General features: G+C 41.2%; 1 protein-coding gene across 4 annotated transcripts in view; it reads left to right on the top strand.

Annotated features, from left to right (window-relative positions):
- The window catches only part of NUP93 (nucleoporin 93), a 132,348-nt gene that overhangs the window by 104,822 nt on the left and 12,100 nt on the right, over positions 1 to 15,426 (top strand). For all 4 annotated transcript variants that reach the window (XM_084644580.1, XM_084644583.1, XM_084644581.1 and 1 more), the window contains 10 exons: positions 2,779 to 2,944; positions 3,837 to 3,930; positions 5,020 to 5,211; positions 5,488 to 5,614; positions 5,726 to 5,798; positions 6,179 to 6,223; positions 8,400 to 8,516; positions 9,200 to 9,318; positions 11,579 to 11,696; positions 12,096 to 12,179. In XM_084644580.1, the coding sequence (XP_084500706.1) occupies positions 2,779 to 2,944; positions 3,837 to 3,930; positions 5,020 to 5,211; positions 5,488 to 5,614; positions 5,726 to 5,798; positions 6,179 to 6,223; positions 8,400 to 8,516; positions 9,200 to 9,318; positions 11,579 to 11,696; positions 12,096 to 12,179 (1,135 nt within the window). The remainder of the gene's footprint in view (positions 1 to 2,778; positions 2,945 to 3,836; positions 3,931 to 5,019; positions 5,212 to 5,487; positions 5,615 to 5,725; positions 5,799 to 6,178; positions 6,224 to 8,399; positions 8,517 to 9,199; positions 9,319 to 11,578; positions 11,697 to 12,095; positions 12,180 to 15,426) is intronic.

Raw genomic sequence — 15,426 nt, 5'->3', positions numbered from 1 at the left:
GGAATTTACACTTCAAAACTAATTTACTAGTGTTCGCTTCAATTTTTTAATGTATGATCCATTTTCTAGATCAGGGTAGAATATTGGACTTGATAGATCAAAGATCTGATCTGCTATCTTAAACCCTATATTTTACTCTTTGCTGTGACTGTTTTCACACGACTAGCCATGCAGCAAAGGAAACTGGTATTTTTTTACAGGATGAACTGGGCCTTGTAAAGGGATTCAAGCCTCAGCTCTGACTATGCCTGTTCTCCCTCCCATATACCCCCTCCCTCATCACTTCACAGAGTGCAGGTGACTTAGAGCTAGTCCTGCTGGAATTTGTGAGAACTAATCTGTTCTCTGTGAGCCCAGAAGAGCTGGTAAGAGTGACCCTGTGTTGGGCTGCTGTCCAGGACCTGGGGAATTGAGAGCATTGGGAAACCAGGCAGAGGTCAGCATCACCGCTGGGACTTGAGCCCCTTAGGGTCTGTCTACACTGCAACTAGATACCCACAGGTGGGCCGTGCCAGCCGACTTGGGCTTGCAGGGCTGGGGCTGCGGGGCTGTTTCATTGCAGTGTAGACTTCCGGGGTTGGGCTGGAGTCTGAGCTCTAGGACCCTCCCACCTTGCAGGGTTCCAGCCAGAGTCCAAACATCTACACCACAATTTCATAGCCCCATGAGCCCAAGTCAGCTGGCCCGGGTCAGCTGTGGGTCTCTTATTGCAGTGTAGACATAGCCTCTGTATCTCACTCCCCCTTGTGACAGAATTATTAAGACAAATTAAGGCCCCAGTCCTGCAAATGCATTGAGCCCAATGGGACTAGTTGTGTGTGTAAAATTACTCAAGTGCATACGTTCTTGCAGGATCAAGGTCTAAAAGAATAAATATGAAAAATGCTACAACTGCCATTAGTCAAGTTTTCTATTTGTTTCTTGCCTAATGTAGATTGATTCATAGACGAACCTGAGTCTCATAAAATCTGAAACAGTGCACGTTATAGCATTACTGTTCCAGAAACCTTGGTGACGACTCTATCATTGTTTCTATTACAAACATTTTAATATTATATGTTATGTTTGATTTTTTCTGACTTTATTACAGCTATAAAAATGTGCTCTGGCTACAGACTTGACAAACGAGAGCGCATTTCATTTTCATTGCTTTGACTCTGTTAGGTTTTTCTCCAAGGAAAACACATCCTAGAACGCATTGTGGTAATATTTAATGATAAAGATGAAACAGTGCCCCCATAAAGGGCTCGATACAACAAATTCTTACTTGCTTGAGTAATGTTTACTCATCCAAGTATTCCCATTGACCTGTGTGACTGATGATTACTTAAGTGAGAGAGGTGATGTAGCCTCAGGCCCAAATAGTTGATACCCATGTAACGCAATATAAACACATTCTTAAAACTGCTCCTTCTAATTTTCCATTTTGGTGTTTTTTCAAAAGTCTTTCCATTCATTTAATGTGTGTGTGTGTATGTATATGTGTGTGTTAGCTAATTTAAAGGGGAGAAAAATGCTTTTTACATGTTATGTAAGTGACATTAGTATTACTAGGGCTGCAGGTTTCTGTTCATAGAATATCAGGGTTGGAAGGGACCTCAGGAGGTCATCTAGTCCAGCCCCCTGCTCAAAGCAGGACCAATCCCCAATTTTTGCTTCAGATCCCTAAATGGCCCCCTCAAGGATTGAACTCACAACCCTTGCCATGGTGGTGAAAGTCAGATACTATGACTTCTCTGTTGCCGTAACTTCTGCATGGGAATGCTCTGTGTGGGTCATCCCACTGGCCCCGCCCTCACGCCGCAGAGTCGGCTTCTGTGTCCTGTTGTCTCCCCACTCTGGGTGTTGCAAGCTGCTGTATGGGGTCACAGCACCACTCAGGTTTGGCTCTGCCACCCCTCTGTCATGACTGCTGGGAGCGGTGGAAGGCACCTGGGCGAAATCTGAGTGAGTGGCATTGCGGCCTGGTGCACTCCCTCAAATTTGACCTGGCCGCCCCTCCATCATGACGGAAGGGTGGTCGGGGCAAACCTGAGCGGCGCTGCAACCCTGTGCGCCAGGTCACAGCACCCGGAACGGGAAGCCAGGCACAGCCCAAAGGTGACTGTGAGGGAGGGCTAACTCTCCAGTGTCCCCCTCCCCTCCTTGGGCCATTACTAAGCCAGGATTAGGGTTGCAGAGTCCGCATGGAGGGTGCTGCTACGGTTGGTCAGTGTCCCCGCGGTGTGGCAAGGAGGCAGCAGTGGCAGAAGAGGGTGACGCTGGATTGCGAGGATTTTGAAGAGGTATAATTGAATTTTGTTTGTCAGGGCATTTTTTTTTATCAAAACTCACAGAGCAGTCACTAAACTTTTACTAAATTTACCGTGACCACTCCGTGATTTTTCACCAGGACAAATCTGCAGCTCTAATGCTTATTTATTTGCAATCATAAGTGGTAAGCACAAGGATTGCCTTGCAGTGTGTGGTTTCAGAGTAGCAGCCGTGTTAGTCTGTATTCGCAAAAAGAAAAGCAGGACTTGTGGCACCTTAGAGACTAACCAATTTATTTGAGCATAAGCTTTCGTGAGCTACAGCTCACTTCATTGGATGCCACAAGTCCTCCTTTTCTTCTTGCAATGTGTGTTTCCCAAACAGATATTTACTTGCGTTTCATTTGTCCCTGTGAACCTGTACCCTGCACGTGTTTATCTGTTTCAAAGTGTTCTAACAGGGAGAAGGTTGGAATTTGTAGGTGTTCCAAGACTTCTTGTATAATCATTTGGTATTATTTTTTAGATTGTCCCCTACCACTGAAAACAAGCTTCGCCTCCATTACAGACGAGCCCTGAGGAACAATACAGACCCTTACAAAAGAGCTGTTTATTGTATCATAGGCCGGTGTGACATCGCTGATAACCAGAGTGAAGTTGCTGACAAAACAGAAGATTATCTTTGGCTAAAGGTAAGTGTGATTTCAATACTAGGATTCAATAGGCCACATCCTCTCAGCATTGGTCCATTGACTTCAGCAATCTTCACTGAGGCTCATTAGATGAGGATCTGACCTCGTGTACTTATAGCTATTGGAAGGTGAGGAAGGATGGCTCTTCCTCCAGCATTACACACAGTTATTCTGCCTCCCAGTACATTCCAATCTTAAGTCTTTCTGCTGCATTAAAATGACATGGTTTACGGCAGTTGTGGTGGCAAAATGGTGACAGAAACCTGTCCCAACTCCAGTCTGTCATTTCCCATGCCACCAGAGCTGACATTAGTGTGAAGGCTGCTTACTTATCCTCTGCAGAAAGAGAGTGGCTCTCCTCACTCAACAGCAATTCCCTTCAGCTGATTAAGGAGCATAACTAACTTGTTGCAAAGAGAGTCCTTTACAGTTCATCCTTCCTGGTTGGATCTTGGCTGAAATGTTGGCCTGGGAGTTGAGAGAAGAAGAAAATGTGAATAACTCTCTGCAGTGTTGGGGGTTCCACGGAGGGAATATGGGTAAATATTGGTCGTTAGGGTATTTTCTCCTCCTACATGGAAGTCAAGGAATTAGAATAGCGAGTTTGCCTTGTAAATGCAAAATGTTGTCATTATTATTGGTGGCTTGTGCCCCATGGATTTCATTTGATTGCATGCACAACTGTGAAGAAATCGTTAGGTGTGTCAAAATAGAATTCTGTTATTCTTTCTCGTCTCTTCGTGCTCCAGCAGTTGATTTAATGTAGGTCCAGTGTCTGACTGCAAGTGGCTGCTAGTCTATTGGCCAGCTCCTGGAAGAGCACTTTTCAGTTGCCTCCGTTATGCAGGAGACAGTTACTTAAAGGTCCGTGTTTCCCCTTTTTTGTATTTAGCTGAACCAGGTGTGTTTTGAGGATGATGGTACCAGCTCCCCCCAGGACAGGTTAACGTTATCGCAGTTCCAGAAACAACTACTTGAAGACTATGGTAAGGGAGCTTTTGTGGGACTGACTCTTTGGCTGGGGTTCAACCTCTCTGCTGAAAGTACTTTCTACTTCTTATGTAAACTCTAAAATCCACTTAGACCCTTCAGCTCCCCAGTTGCTTACTTCTGAGTCTCTGAGAGCCCTCAAATACAGCGAGTCCCTGAGAGGACTGGCAGATTTCATAAGAACTGCTGAATGGGTCATATGCCTTGTCATCAGTCCAGGTAAGTAACACCCATACGCTGTCCAGAGCAGGAGTCCCATGTGTTGTGTCCGTTCCAAATTGCAGATCGTTTTCTCTCTTCCCGGGTCTGCTAAACTCTTCTAGTAGAGCTGCCAGTTGTTGGAATCAAGGGAAGAAAATGGAGTCTCGGTCGCAGGAATGTCTTTCTTTCCAACATTTGTCTGAACACTTGAACCCCTGAGTTACTGCCTGTAGATGACCCTACCAAGTCACTCACTGAAGACTCAAACGAGTGAATATGGCAGGAGCTTGGCCGTATAAATCGTGGTCATTTCCACTTCGGAAGGTTTGGGGAGTGGGCGAGCGGTGAGGTGAGAGTGTCCAGTTCCTCCCCCGGATGCCTGTATTCAAAAATCATCTGGTCAATCTGACTGCTGAAAAAATACCGGGCTTGATTCTCCACTGCCCTGTAGTTTTATCGTTTATACGCTCGTACAGTGAGTGCAGAGAGATTGTAAACAGGTACCAGTGCTGCGAGTGGGTGGAGAATTCTGATTTGGTGGTGTTTTGCACTTGCTTTGCACAGGGGTAAATGTGGACACAAGGTTCAGGACAGTGGAGAATCTGTCTGAATTGAGGCATCTTTGTCAGGAGGGAGAAGAGGGACTCCTTTCATGATGAGTAACTGTGTTCCCTTCTGCTGCTGCAACCTTTCATGATGTACATGCAATAGGGCAATTATAGATAAGCCAGAGATGTGTGATTAGATATTCTGTTTTGTCTTGTGTGTTTATTTCCACGTGGAGTGAGTAAGCGATGGTGATGTACGGTGACAGAAAGCACCTACTGTCACAGATCGCAGTTGCAAAATCATCTTCACTTACACGGGTATGTTTCTTTCCTCAGGCGAATCGCATTTTGCAGTGAATCAGCAGCCTCTTCTCTACTTCCAAGTATTGTTCTTGACAGCACAGTTTGAAGCTGCAATTGCTTTTCTCTTCCGGATGGAGCGCTTGCGTTGTCATGCTGTTCACATTGCTTTGGTCCTCTTTGAGTTAAAGCTGCTCCTGAAATCTTCTGGGCAGAGCGCACAGCTGTGTAAGTCCTGCATGCTTCCCACTACCATTCAGCCCTGGCCTTTAACCCTGGAGAGACTGCAGGTGGACATATCCATCCTAACCCATCATTTGAACCAACAGTGAAACATGCCAGCGTTCCCTAAGGGTTAACCATGTGGGTCTGTTTAGATATTCACAGAGTGAGTGAGTGTCTTGGATGAAACACTGCTTTGATCTTTTGGTTAATGTAGGATGGTGCCAAAATGTCTGATGCTAAGAAATCTTGTTTTGGTCCATGTTATTTCCAATGTCACAGTAAGTCATGAAGCTGGCGACCCTCCCGGCATGAGGCGCCTTAATTTCGTTCGCCTTTTGATGCTCTACACCCGTAAATTTGAGTCAACGGACCCAAGGGAAGCTCTGCAGTATTTTTACTTTCTCAGGTAGGAGCCTGGGTCTAAAATTCAGTGGCACAGTTATATTATGTTAGCAATAACCATAGACTGTCTGTGAAACACACATTTTGTTTCTTTTGTTTTGTTTGTATTTTGCAGGAACGAGAAGGATAGCCAAGGAGAGAACATGTTCTTGCGTTGTGTTAGTGAGCTAGTAATCGAAAGTAGAGAGGTATGTTTGGGTAACCGTTTTCTTCACTTAAAGTGCAATTCACCCCTTTATAGAAGGCCAATTCAAGGCCTTGTGCACTACTTAAGCCAAATTGGCCTGAGACATTTAATTTCTCTCCTGGTCTGTTTCTCTCCCATTGCATGGATCAAGAGAGAACTGATCTATTTCTCAGAAAGGCCGTATGACCATATGTCTGGTGTTAGTTTAATACAGCACCAGAGGAGTTTGCATTTTTGTGTATTTATTTTAAATAAAAATCTTGGCTTCACTGAGTGCTGTTTGTGGTTTACTCAGGACTGCAACTTTAGGCTGCTACCAAGTGTGTTGCAGTAGGTGTGCAGTTAATTTCCTTTCTTTCTTATTTTTTTGTGTACCTGTAGTTTGATATGATTCTGGGGAAGCTGGAGAATGATGGCAGTAGGAAGGTGAGTTGAGAGCATTTTGTGTCTATATATGACATGATATATGTATCTCATTCTCTGGGCGTGGATGGATGTGTGTGCATGCACACAAGATGATTTTCCAGTTATTCTCGAGTCAATTTCTGGCTTTCCTGCATTTTTTCACAGCTAAGGTAATACCATGGTTACATGCAGACTATTGCTGCAAGCACAAAGTCATTGTGAGCTGCGTAATTGTGAAGGGGTGATGGTTGGCAAGGAGGAAGGCAAATTACAAGGGGTCTAGAATGAAAAGAGAATATAATTAAAGTATATATCTAAAGAGACAAAAGGCATAGTGTGAAATCCTGGCTCTATTGGATTCGGTGGCAAAATTCTCAACTGACTTCAGTGAGGCCAGGATTTCATCTGTTCTGTAATCAACAGCCCAAGATTTTGGCGTTGGATTTAGGTTTTGGGTTAAAGAAGGCTTATATAATAAACCAGTAGCTGAACCCATAAATAGCCTGTGAAAAATTTTTTTCTTCTGTTGTTAATGTGGAATATATATATACTCATTCGCTTTAAAGGAGAAATGTGTTGCAACCCCTTACAAATCCTTATGATTAAAGAAATGAGGGCTAACATACCAAAGGCATAGCACAAGTAAGTGATCCTGTCTCTCCATACAAATGAAGATGAATATCTGATCAAAGAATCAGTCGTCTTAACTGAGTGATGAATCTTGCTGCTGCTGCAAAAAAACCCCAAACAACTAAAATGTGTGCACACACCTAGGGTAGGAGAAAACTTGAGCTTCGTTTTTTAAACTGTATACAGTTCTGGAAAATGAATAAAAAGTTTCTGTTCAATGAAGCCCCATTTTTCTTTGTGCTCCTTAGTTTGGAGCATAAACCTAATTCCCTAACATGTTCAGATCTCAATAATCTTGCCTGATGTTTTACACTTACAAGTGTCAAAAAGTACTTTTGATTTCTGACAGAATTTTTCTTTGGACATTTCTCCCCTGTCGGCTTTTATCCCTTTTTAGGCTAAAAGCATCAAGCATAGGTTGCCCTATTTTCTTTTATGTAATGATCTTTTATTTTCTTAGGTTGCCCTATTTTCTTTTATGCAATGATTTTGATAGCTGCTTTCAACTACCTGAAAGGGGGTTCCAAAGAGGATGGCTCTAGACTGTTCTCAATGGTAGCAGATGACAGAACGAGGAGTAATGGTCTCAAGTTGCAGTGGGGGAGGTTTAGATTGGATATTAGGAAAAACTTTTTCACTAAGAGGGTGGTGAAACACTGGAATGCGTTACCTAGGGAGGTGGTAGAATCTCCTTCCTTAGAGGTTTTTAAGGTCAGGCTTGACAAAGCCCTGGCTGGGATGATTTAACTGGGAATTGGTCCTGCTTTGAGCAGGGGGTTGGACTAGATGACCTTCTGGGGTCCCTTCCAACCCTGATATTCTATGATTCTATGATCTTTCCCTGTGTTTTTCCTTTTTATATTTCTGTGTGTGGTATATTTAGAGAGAGAGGTTTCAGGTTATCTTTAATAATTATTCCTGTTTTCTTGCTTTTACTTGATTCCTTTCAAATGTAACTGTTTGTTTGTTTTTGTTTGTTTGTTTATGAAGACGGTGAGACCAGAATTCAGAACCATTTTTAAAGTAGTGAATCTTTCCAGGAATTTGTGATCCCATTTTTATACTTCTCCTATGTCCTTCTCAGAAACCTCTGGACATTTTTTTTCTCTCCCTTTTATTTTGTACTTTTTCTTTGTGCTAATAACTCTTGCCTTTCGTTTGTCAGCGTAACATTTTTGCAACCTGTCAAACATATATACAACCTTTCCGAAGCCTCTGAAGTGTTATATGCCCAAGTCTTTTGTGTTTCACTGTTCTCCCTGGTGATGTCTTCAGCAAATTAAAATAATTTAGAATTTGACCTATTATGTGGGTCATTTTGAATAAATTAGAAACAGCTGATATCTCAGTGCTCACTCCCCAGTTGGAGAACTCTTCTCTTACAAGAGCTCTTTCTATTTTTAATGTGGCCTTCTTATTTGTTCCCATAGAAATGTACAGTCCATTCTGACCACAATCTGACATGTATACTATTCATTGCCTTGACAGAATATTCCAGGAATTTAAAAACTGTCTGATTTCAAATGCTTTTTCCCCCTCTTCCTCCCCTTTTGTCTTGTCTCATCAGCCAGGAGTGATAGACAAGTTTACTACTGACACAAAACCTATTATTAACAAAGTTGCTTCAGCGGCAGAAAATAAAGGATTATTTGAAGAAGCTGCAAAACTTTACGACCTTGCAAAGGTAAATGTGTTCTCATAGCTGCCATCCATATCTACCTATTTCATCTTATTTTAAAACACATCAACATTGATTTGAAGGTTATTTTAATCTCAGAACGTGAACTGTCTTGACAATATTAAGCCCAAATCTTGCTCATCTCATTCTATAGCTCTTCCATTGGCTTTACTGAGGTGACTCGAAAGTAAAGCAAAGAGGACTTGGATCTTAGCATCCAACCCATACTGGGATTTAGCTATATGGTCCTTAAGCAGTCTAGGTTCCTGATCGATGTACAATCCACTTTTCGAATAATTGTTTCCATGAGCAAGATTGTTCTAGCCAGCAAAGCAATTTACCCAGTGTGTGTTCTTCATATTTAATTGAAATAGCATTTGGAAACAAGGCTAAAACAATAGGGCCTTTATTGCAGTAGGTACACTTACTTTGCTGTTGAAATCTATCTGAAGTCAAAGAGAATGGTGCGGTGGCCAGCTGTTTGATAGGGAATGGAATGCCACGTGCTTTTCCAATTTTCTGGTATAACAGATGGCTATCTAACCGGTAATAATGGAGTGCCCAATCTCTGCTCTCAGTGGGGAGACACTCAGCACCCACAGAATCAGGACTTTTTACATTTTCTTCACAAGGTGCGAGAGCCAGGTTCTGTAACATTGCTTTTTCTTTCACGTCTTTTTATTTAACAGAATCCAGATAAGGTATTAGAACTGATTAATAAATTACTCAGTCCTGTGGTTCCACAGATCAGCACTCCCCAGTCTAACAAAGAGAGGCTGAAGAATATGGCACATTCCATTGCAGCGAGGTAAGACTGGGAGTTGGATGTCTGAGACTGCAAAGTGACTAGAGTGTACCTGACCATTCCAGTTCAGGTTTCTACACCTCTGACAGTCAATACACTGGGGATTTTCTTAACCTTGCTCATGCTGGCTTGAGCAGTATCCTTATTGATGATTTCAATGGAGAAGGGGGCAGAACTTGCCCTGCCCTGCTTTTAATTACTGTATATTACACAAATAGAAAATGTAATCTCGTGTTCCTGGTCAGATGAATGTGACAGAAGCAAGATATATTCTCCTTGGTCAAATTAGAAAAGGAGACTTGCAATATCACTGGAAAGAAGGAGGGTGGTGGGGAGAGAGAGAGAATCTAGACAGCAATAAGTATAATTAGTTGTACATTTTAGAAAGAGAATTTTTAATGAAATTTCCTTAGGCAAATTAGTGAGTAGTGATTGTTAGTAGTAGTGCAACCCACTAACTTAAAGTTTGAATTAAGAATAAGCTTTAATAACTGGGGCTGTTTTGAGAGAATTGGAGACCAGATGGAAGTGTTGGAGGTTAGCATCCTGAAAACTTGGTTTTCCAAGAACCAGGTTTGTTTCATTGCTGTTTTAAGAAGATAGCATTGAATTAAAAAGGCAACAGATTTAAACTCAAAATGGATAAGGCTGTTTTACAGAAGATGAAGTGAACCAGTCCTGCCACAAAATGTTGTTGAGATAAAGCGCATTATAGGAATCCAAAAAGGAAGATTGTCATTTGCGGTTACAGTACGCTAACTGGGATAAACATTTATAAGGATCTTCAGCCTTCCTGCGCCACCAACTTTCTGGGGTTAGGAGTAAACTGCTCTCATTGGCATGTTGTTGCAAATAGTCCCATTTTTACATCTTCCTTTGAAACATCTGATGGGGCTGTTGTCAGAGACAGGATACTATACATCATGCTTCTGATGAAGTATGGGAATTCCTGAGTTTCAATAAAGGAAAATCCCGGTGCTTTTAGAAAACTTCTTAATTCTTACCCATAGTACCTTCTGCTGTGCAAAAAATAAATAAAATAAACTAAGCAAATCTCCAAGTATTTCTGTCCTTTAAAATGGTGTGTTGAGTTTTAGCCTATCTTTGACTTTCTTTACTGAAAAGTGATATTTTCAGGTCACTGTTTCAATCTATCCTATCTCCTGATAGTGAGGGTTAAAACAAGAGTGAAAATTAGTACTATATTGACTTAATATGATATTCAGTAGCCATCAAGAAGAATGAAGCCGATGGTTAGAATTTATGATATAACAGAATCTACAGTAGCACTTTAATAGCTTGTTTCAGTCTCCATGAGGGGGACTTCTAAACATGACTGTTCTATAGTACTGCTTTACAGCCACACCATCAATGGCTAGGTCAGCCACTTCTGCTTTTTCTCTCCACCTTGTGCTTCCTAATGTTCAGGACACTTGACTAGGCCATGGGTTTCTTTTTCCCATTTAATTATTGTATAGGGCTTTTCTTCAGCTTACGTATTGTGGACAATGTTTTAGTGACACAAGCAGCACTTGAGCCAGTGATCACCTTCTTGCACCATTTCGCAGAAACAGAGGACATGCCATCTACACAGTAGACCAAATGTCCATCTAGTTTGGTATTCTGTCCCCAGCAGTGGCTAATACAAGATGCATCAGAGGACAGATGGTTAAAAGTCTGTATAATGCACTTGACCAACTGCACTGTACTACTGGAGTGGGGAAGAGAGCCAGACCCTGTTGGCAATCTGTTCAGACTATAAAGAATGAGGATTGGTTGCTTTTGTATTTCTGTTCTAAGTAGTATAGCTAGAAATAATATTCCTAAGTGTCTAACCCTTTTTTAAGTCCTACTAAGGTATTTGCCTGAATATCCCAAGGCAGCAAGTTTCACAGGTAACTATGCTGTATAAGCAGTATTTTAGAGATGCTTAGACAACACCTGCCCATCAGATAAATAGGATTCCAGTTTCCATAACCAGTTGTCACTTGCATATGGAAACATTAGCAATGTAAATGTAAATAAACATTTTATTTGTGAGTAAGAATTAGGAGTGGGAGGAATAATTAAAGTGAGCCAAAGAGAAAGCCGCCAGAAACTCTGTTACGGTTAAGAGAAATGAAAGCTGCCTTTTTGTTGTTAGATGCCTCTGTCTTTCTGCTTCAAGCCTGATCTTCCAAGGAATTGCAAGTTAGGGACTCATGTCTATAAGTGGATGCTGTTTTGCACAGTAAAATTATAAACACTTTTTTTTTTCTTTCAGATATAAAGCTCAAGGGATAAGTACAAAGAAATCCATTGACTCCACATTCTACCTTCTGTTAGACTTGATCACATTTTTTGATGAATATCATGCCGGCCACCTTGACAGGGCCTTTGATGTAAGTTCCATTTGAAGTATAAGACTTACCGATGCCCTTGCAAACTCAAAGCATTTCATGTAACACGACTTAAAACAATAAAAAGGTGTCATGGGATCTTACACTGAATGAGTTAAAAGGTGCAGTGATGATACAGGAGTTTAAAAAGTGTATTTCTTTCCTGTAATCTGATCAGGAAGATTTTTTTCTTGAGACAGTTTGTAGCCCCCGACCAAAATGTTCATGCTACGTCAATGAATGGGTAAGCGGTAAAATGCTGTCAAATAGCATTATCAGGTACAATTCAGTTACGTAATGGGGTTCTTTGCAAACAGGTTTGTAATTTTGAATGTTACTTAGCATATGGTAGAGAGAAATTATGTTTAAAATCTACTCTTATTCCTGCTCTCCTTTTTGCAGATTATTGAACATCTAAAGCTCGTGCCCCTGAGCCAAGACTGTGTGGAAGAGAGGGTGGCTGCCTTCAGAAATTTCAGCGATGAAGTAAGCAACACCTTGTGCCCTCAACCTTTTGCTACTTATGCTATTTATGTGGAAGAGCCCTTTAGTTTTGCCGTTTTATAGTTTGTAACTGGAAATATTATTGATCAGGCCCAGATTAATTCCATATTCTAGTATTTGATCGCAAAGTTTTCCATTACACCACTTGGGCTCCTTTGTGCAGCATTAAGATCAGGCACTAGAAATCTCAGAACTTCGTATCCATTTTGTGGAACAGGATCTGTTTGGAATCTTCCACACCGTGTTTTATGAGTTCTAGAAAATTTATTTGAAAAGTTTCAACGTTTGTATTGAATTGGGCCCTCGATGCTTTCAACAGCCACTCAGCGTGTGAGGGAATGTGGGTTTCTTTCCTTCCAAACTAAAGGAAATTATTACTGGTTTGCAGGCTGCAGCAATTACCCTGGGAGATTGTCCATTGAAATTGACATGCTGGGGCAAAGCCTCCCTAGCACTTACTTTTGAACATTCTATCAAATGTTAGATGTAATCTTAAAATATATTAAAGAGAATTTTTAATAGCATAATCGTTTTTGGCTGCTACGTGAATTTGTAGATTCATAGATTCATAGATATTTAGGTCAGAAGGGACCATTATGATCATCTAGTCCGACCTCCCGCACAACGCAGGCCACAGAATTTCACCCACCACACCTAAAAAAGACCTCACACCTATATCTGTGCTATTGAAGTCCCCAAATTGTAGTTTGAAGACCTCAAGGAGCAGAGAATCCTCCAGCAAGTGACCCGTGCCCCATGCTACAGAGGAAGGCGAAAAACCTCCAGGGCCTTCCAATCTGCCCTGGAGGAAAATTCCTTCCCGACCCCAAATATGGCGATCAGCTAAACCCTGAGCATATGGGCAAGATTCATCAGCCAGATACTACAGAAAATTCTTTCCCGGGTAACTTGGATCTTACCCCATCTAAAAACCCATCACAGGCCATTGGGCCTATTTACCATGAATATTTAATTACCAAAACCATGTTATCCCATCATACCATCTCCTCCATAAACTTATCGAGTTTAATCTTAAAGCAAGATAGATCTTCTGCCCCCACTACTTCCCTCGGAAGGCTATTCCAAAACTTCACTCCTCTGATGGTTAGAAACCTTCGTCTAATTTCTAATCTAAATTTCCTAGTGGCCAGTTTATATCCATTTGTTCTTGTGTCCACATTGGTATTGAGTTTAAATAATTCCTCTCCCTCTCTGGTATTTATCCCTCTGATATATTTATAGAGAGCAATCATATCTCCCCTCAACCTTCTTTTAGTTAGGCTAAACAAGCCAAGCTCCCTGAGTCTCCTTTCATAAGACAAATTTTCCATTCCTCGGATCATCCTAGTAGCCCTTCTCTGTACCTGTTCCAGTTTGAATTCATCCTTCTTAAACATGGGAGACCAGAACTGCACACAGTATTCCAGGTGAGGTCTCACCAGTGCCTTATATAACGGTACTAAAACCTCCTTATCCCTACTGGAAATACCTCTCCTGATGCATCCCAAGACGACATTAGCTTTTTTCACAGCCATATCACATTGGCAGCTCATAGTCAACCTATGATCAACCAATACTCCAAGGTCCTTTTCCTCCTCCGTTACTTCTAGTTGATGCGTCCCTAGCTTATAACTAAAATTCTTGTTATTAATCCCTAAATGCATGACCTTACACTTCTCACTATTAAATTTCATCCTATTCCTATTACTCCAGTTTACAAGGTCATCCAGATCCTCCTGTAGGGTATCCCTGTCCTTCTCTAAATTAGCAATACCTCCCAGCTTTGTATCATCTGCAAACTTTATTAGCACACTCCCACTTTTTGTGCCCAGGTCAGTAATAAAAAGATTAAATAAGATTGGTCCCAAAACTGATCCTTGAGGAACTCCACTGGTAACCTCCCTCCAACTTGACAGTTCACCTTTCAGTAGAACCCGTTGTAGTCTCCCCTTTAACCAATTCCCTATCCACCTTTCAATTTTCCTATTGATGCCCATCTTATCCAATTTAACTAATAATTCCCCATGTGGCACAGTATCAAACGCCTTACTAAAATCTAAATAAATTAGATCCACTGCGTTTCCTTTATCTAAAAAATCTGTTACTCTCTCAAAGAAGGAAATCAGGTTGGTTTGGCACGATCTACCTTTTGTAAAACCATGTTGTATTTTGTCCCATTTACCATTGACTTCAATGTCCTTAACTACCTTCTCCTTCAAAATTTTTTCCAAGACCTTGCATACTACAGATGTCAAACTAACAGGCCTATAATTACTTGGATCACTTTTTTTCCCTTTCTTAAAAATAGGAACTATGTTAGCAATTCTCCAATCATATGGTACAACCCCTGAATTTACAGATTCATTAAAAATTCTTGCTAATGGGCTTGCAATTTCTTGTGCCAATTCTTTTAATATTCTTGGATGAAGATTATCTGGGCCCCCCGATTTAGCCCCATTAAGCTGTTTGAGTTTCGCTTCTACCTCAGATATGGTGATGTCTACCTCCATATCCTCATTCCCATTTATCATGCTACCATTATCCCTAAGATCCTCTTTAGTCTTATTAAAGACTGAGGCAAAGTATTTGTTTAGATATTGGGCCATGCCTAGATTATCCTTGACCTCCACTCCATCCTCAGTTTTTAGCGGTCCCACTTCTTCTTTCTTTGTTTTCTTCCTATTTATATGACTATAGAACCTTTTACTATTGGTTTTAATTCCCTTTGCAAGGTCCAACTCTACTTGACTTTTAGCCTGTCTCACTTTATCCCTACATATTCTGACCTCAATAAGGTAGCTTTCCTTACTGATCCCTCCCTTCTTCCACTCCCTATATGCTTTCTGCTTTTTCTTAATTACCTCTCTAAGATGCTTGCTCATCCAGCTTGGTCTACAACTCCTGCCTATGAATTTTTTCCCCTTTCTTGGGATGCAGGCTTCCGATAGCTTCTGCAGCTTTAATTTAAAATAATCCCAGGCCTCCTCTACCTTTAAACCCATAAATTCTTCAGTCCAATCCACTTCCCTAACTAATTTCCTTAATTTTTGAAAGTCAGCCCTTTTGAAATCAAAAACCCTAGTTGCAGATTTATTTTTGTTAATCCTTCCATTCAGTTTGAACTGAATTAGCTCATGATCACTTGAGCCAAGATTATCCCCTACAACCATTTCCTCTATGAGATCCTCATTACTCGCCAAGACCAAATCTAAAATGGCATCCCCTCTAG

The sequence above is a fragment of the Lepidochelys olivacea genome (genome assembly GCF_965140295.1).
Source record: "Lepidochelys olivacea isolate rLepOli2 genome assembly, chromosome: 12".
Taxonomy (NCBI): Eukaryota; Metazoa; Chordata; order Testudines; family Cheloniidae; genus Lepidochelys; species Lepidochelys olivacea.
This window is presented reverse-complemented; position numbering and strand designations above follow the sequence as displayed.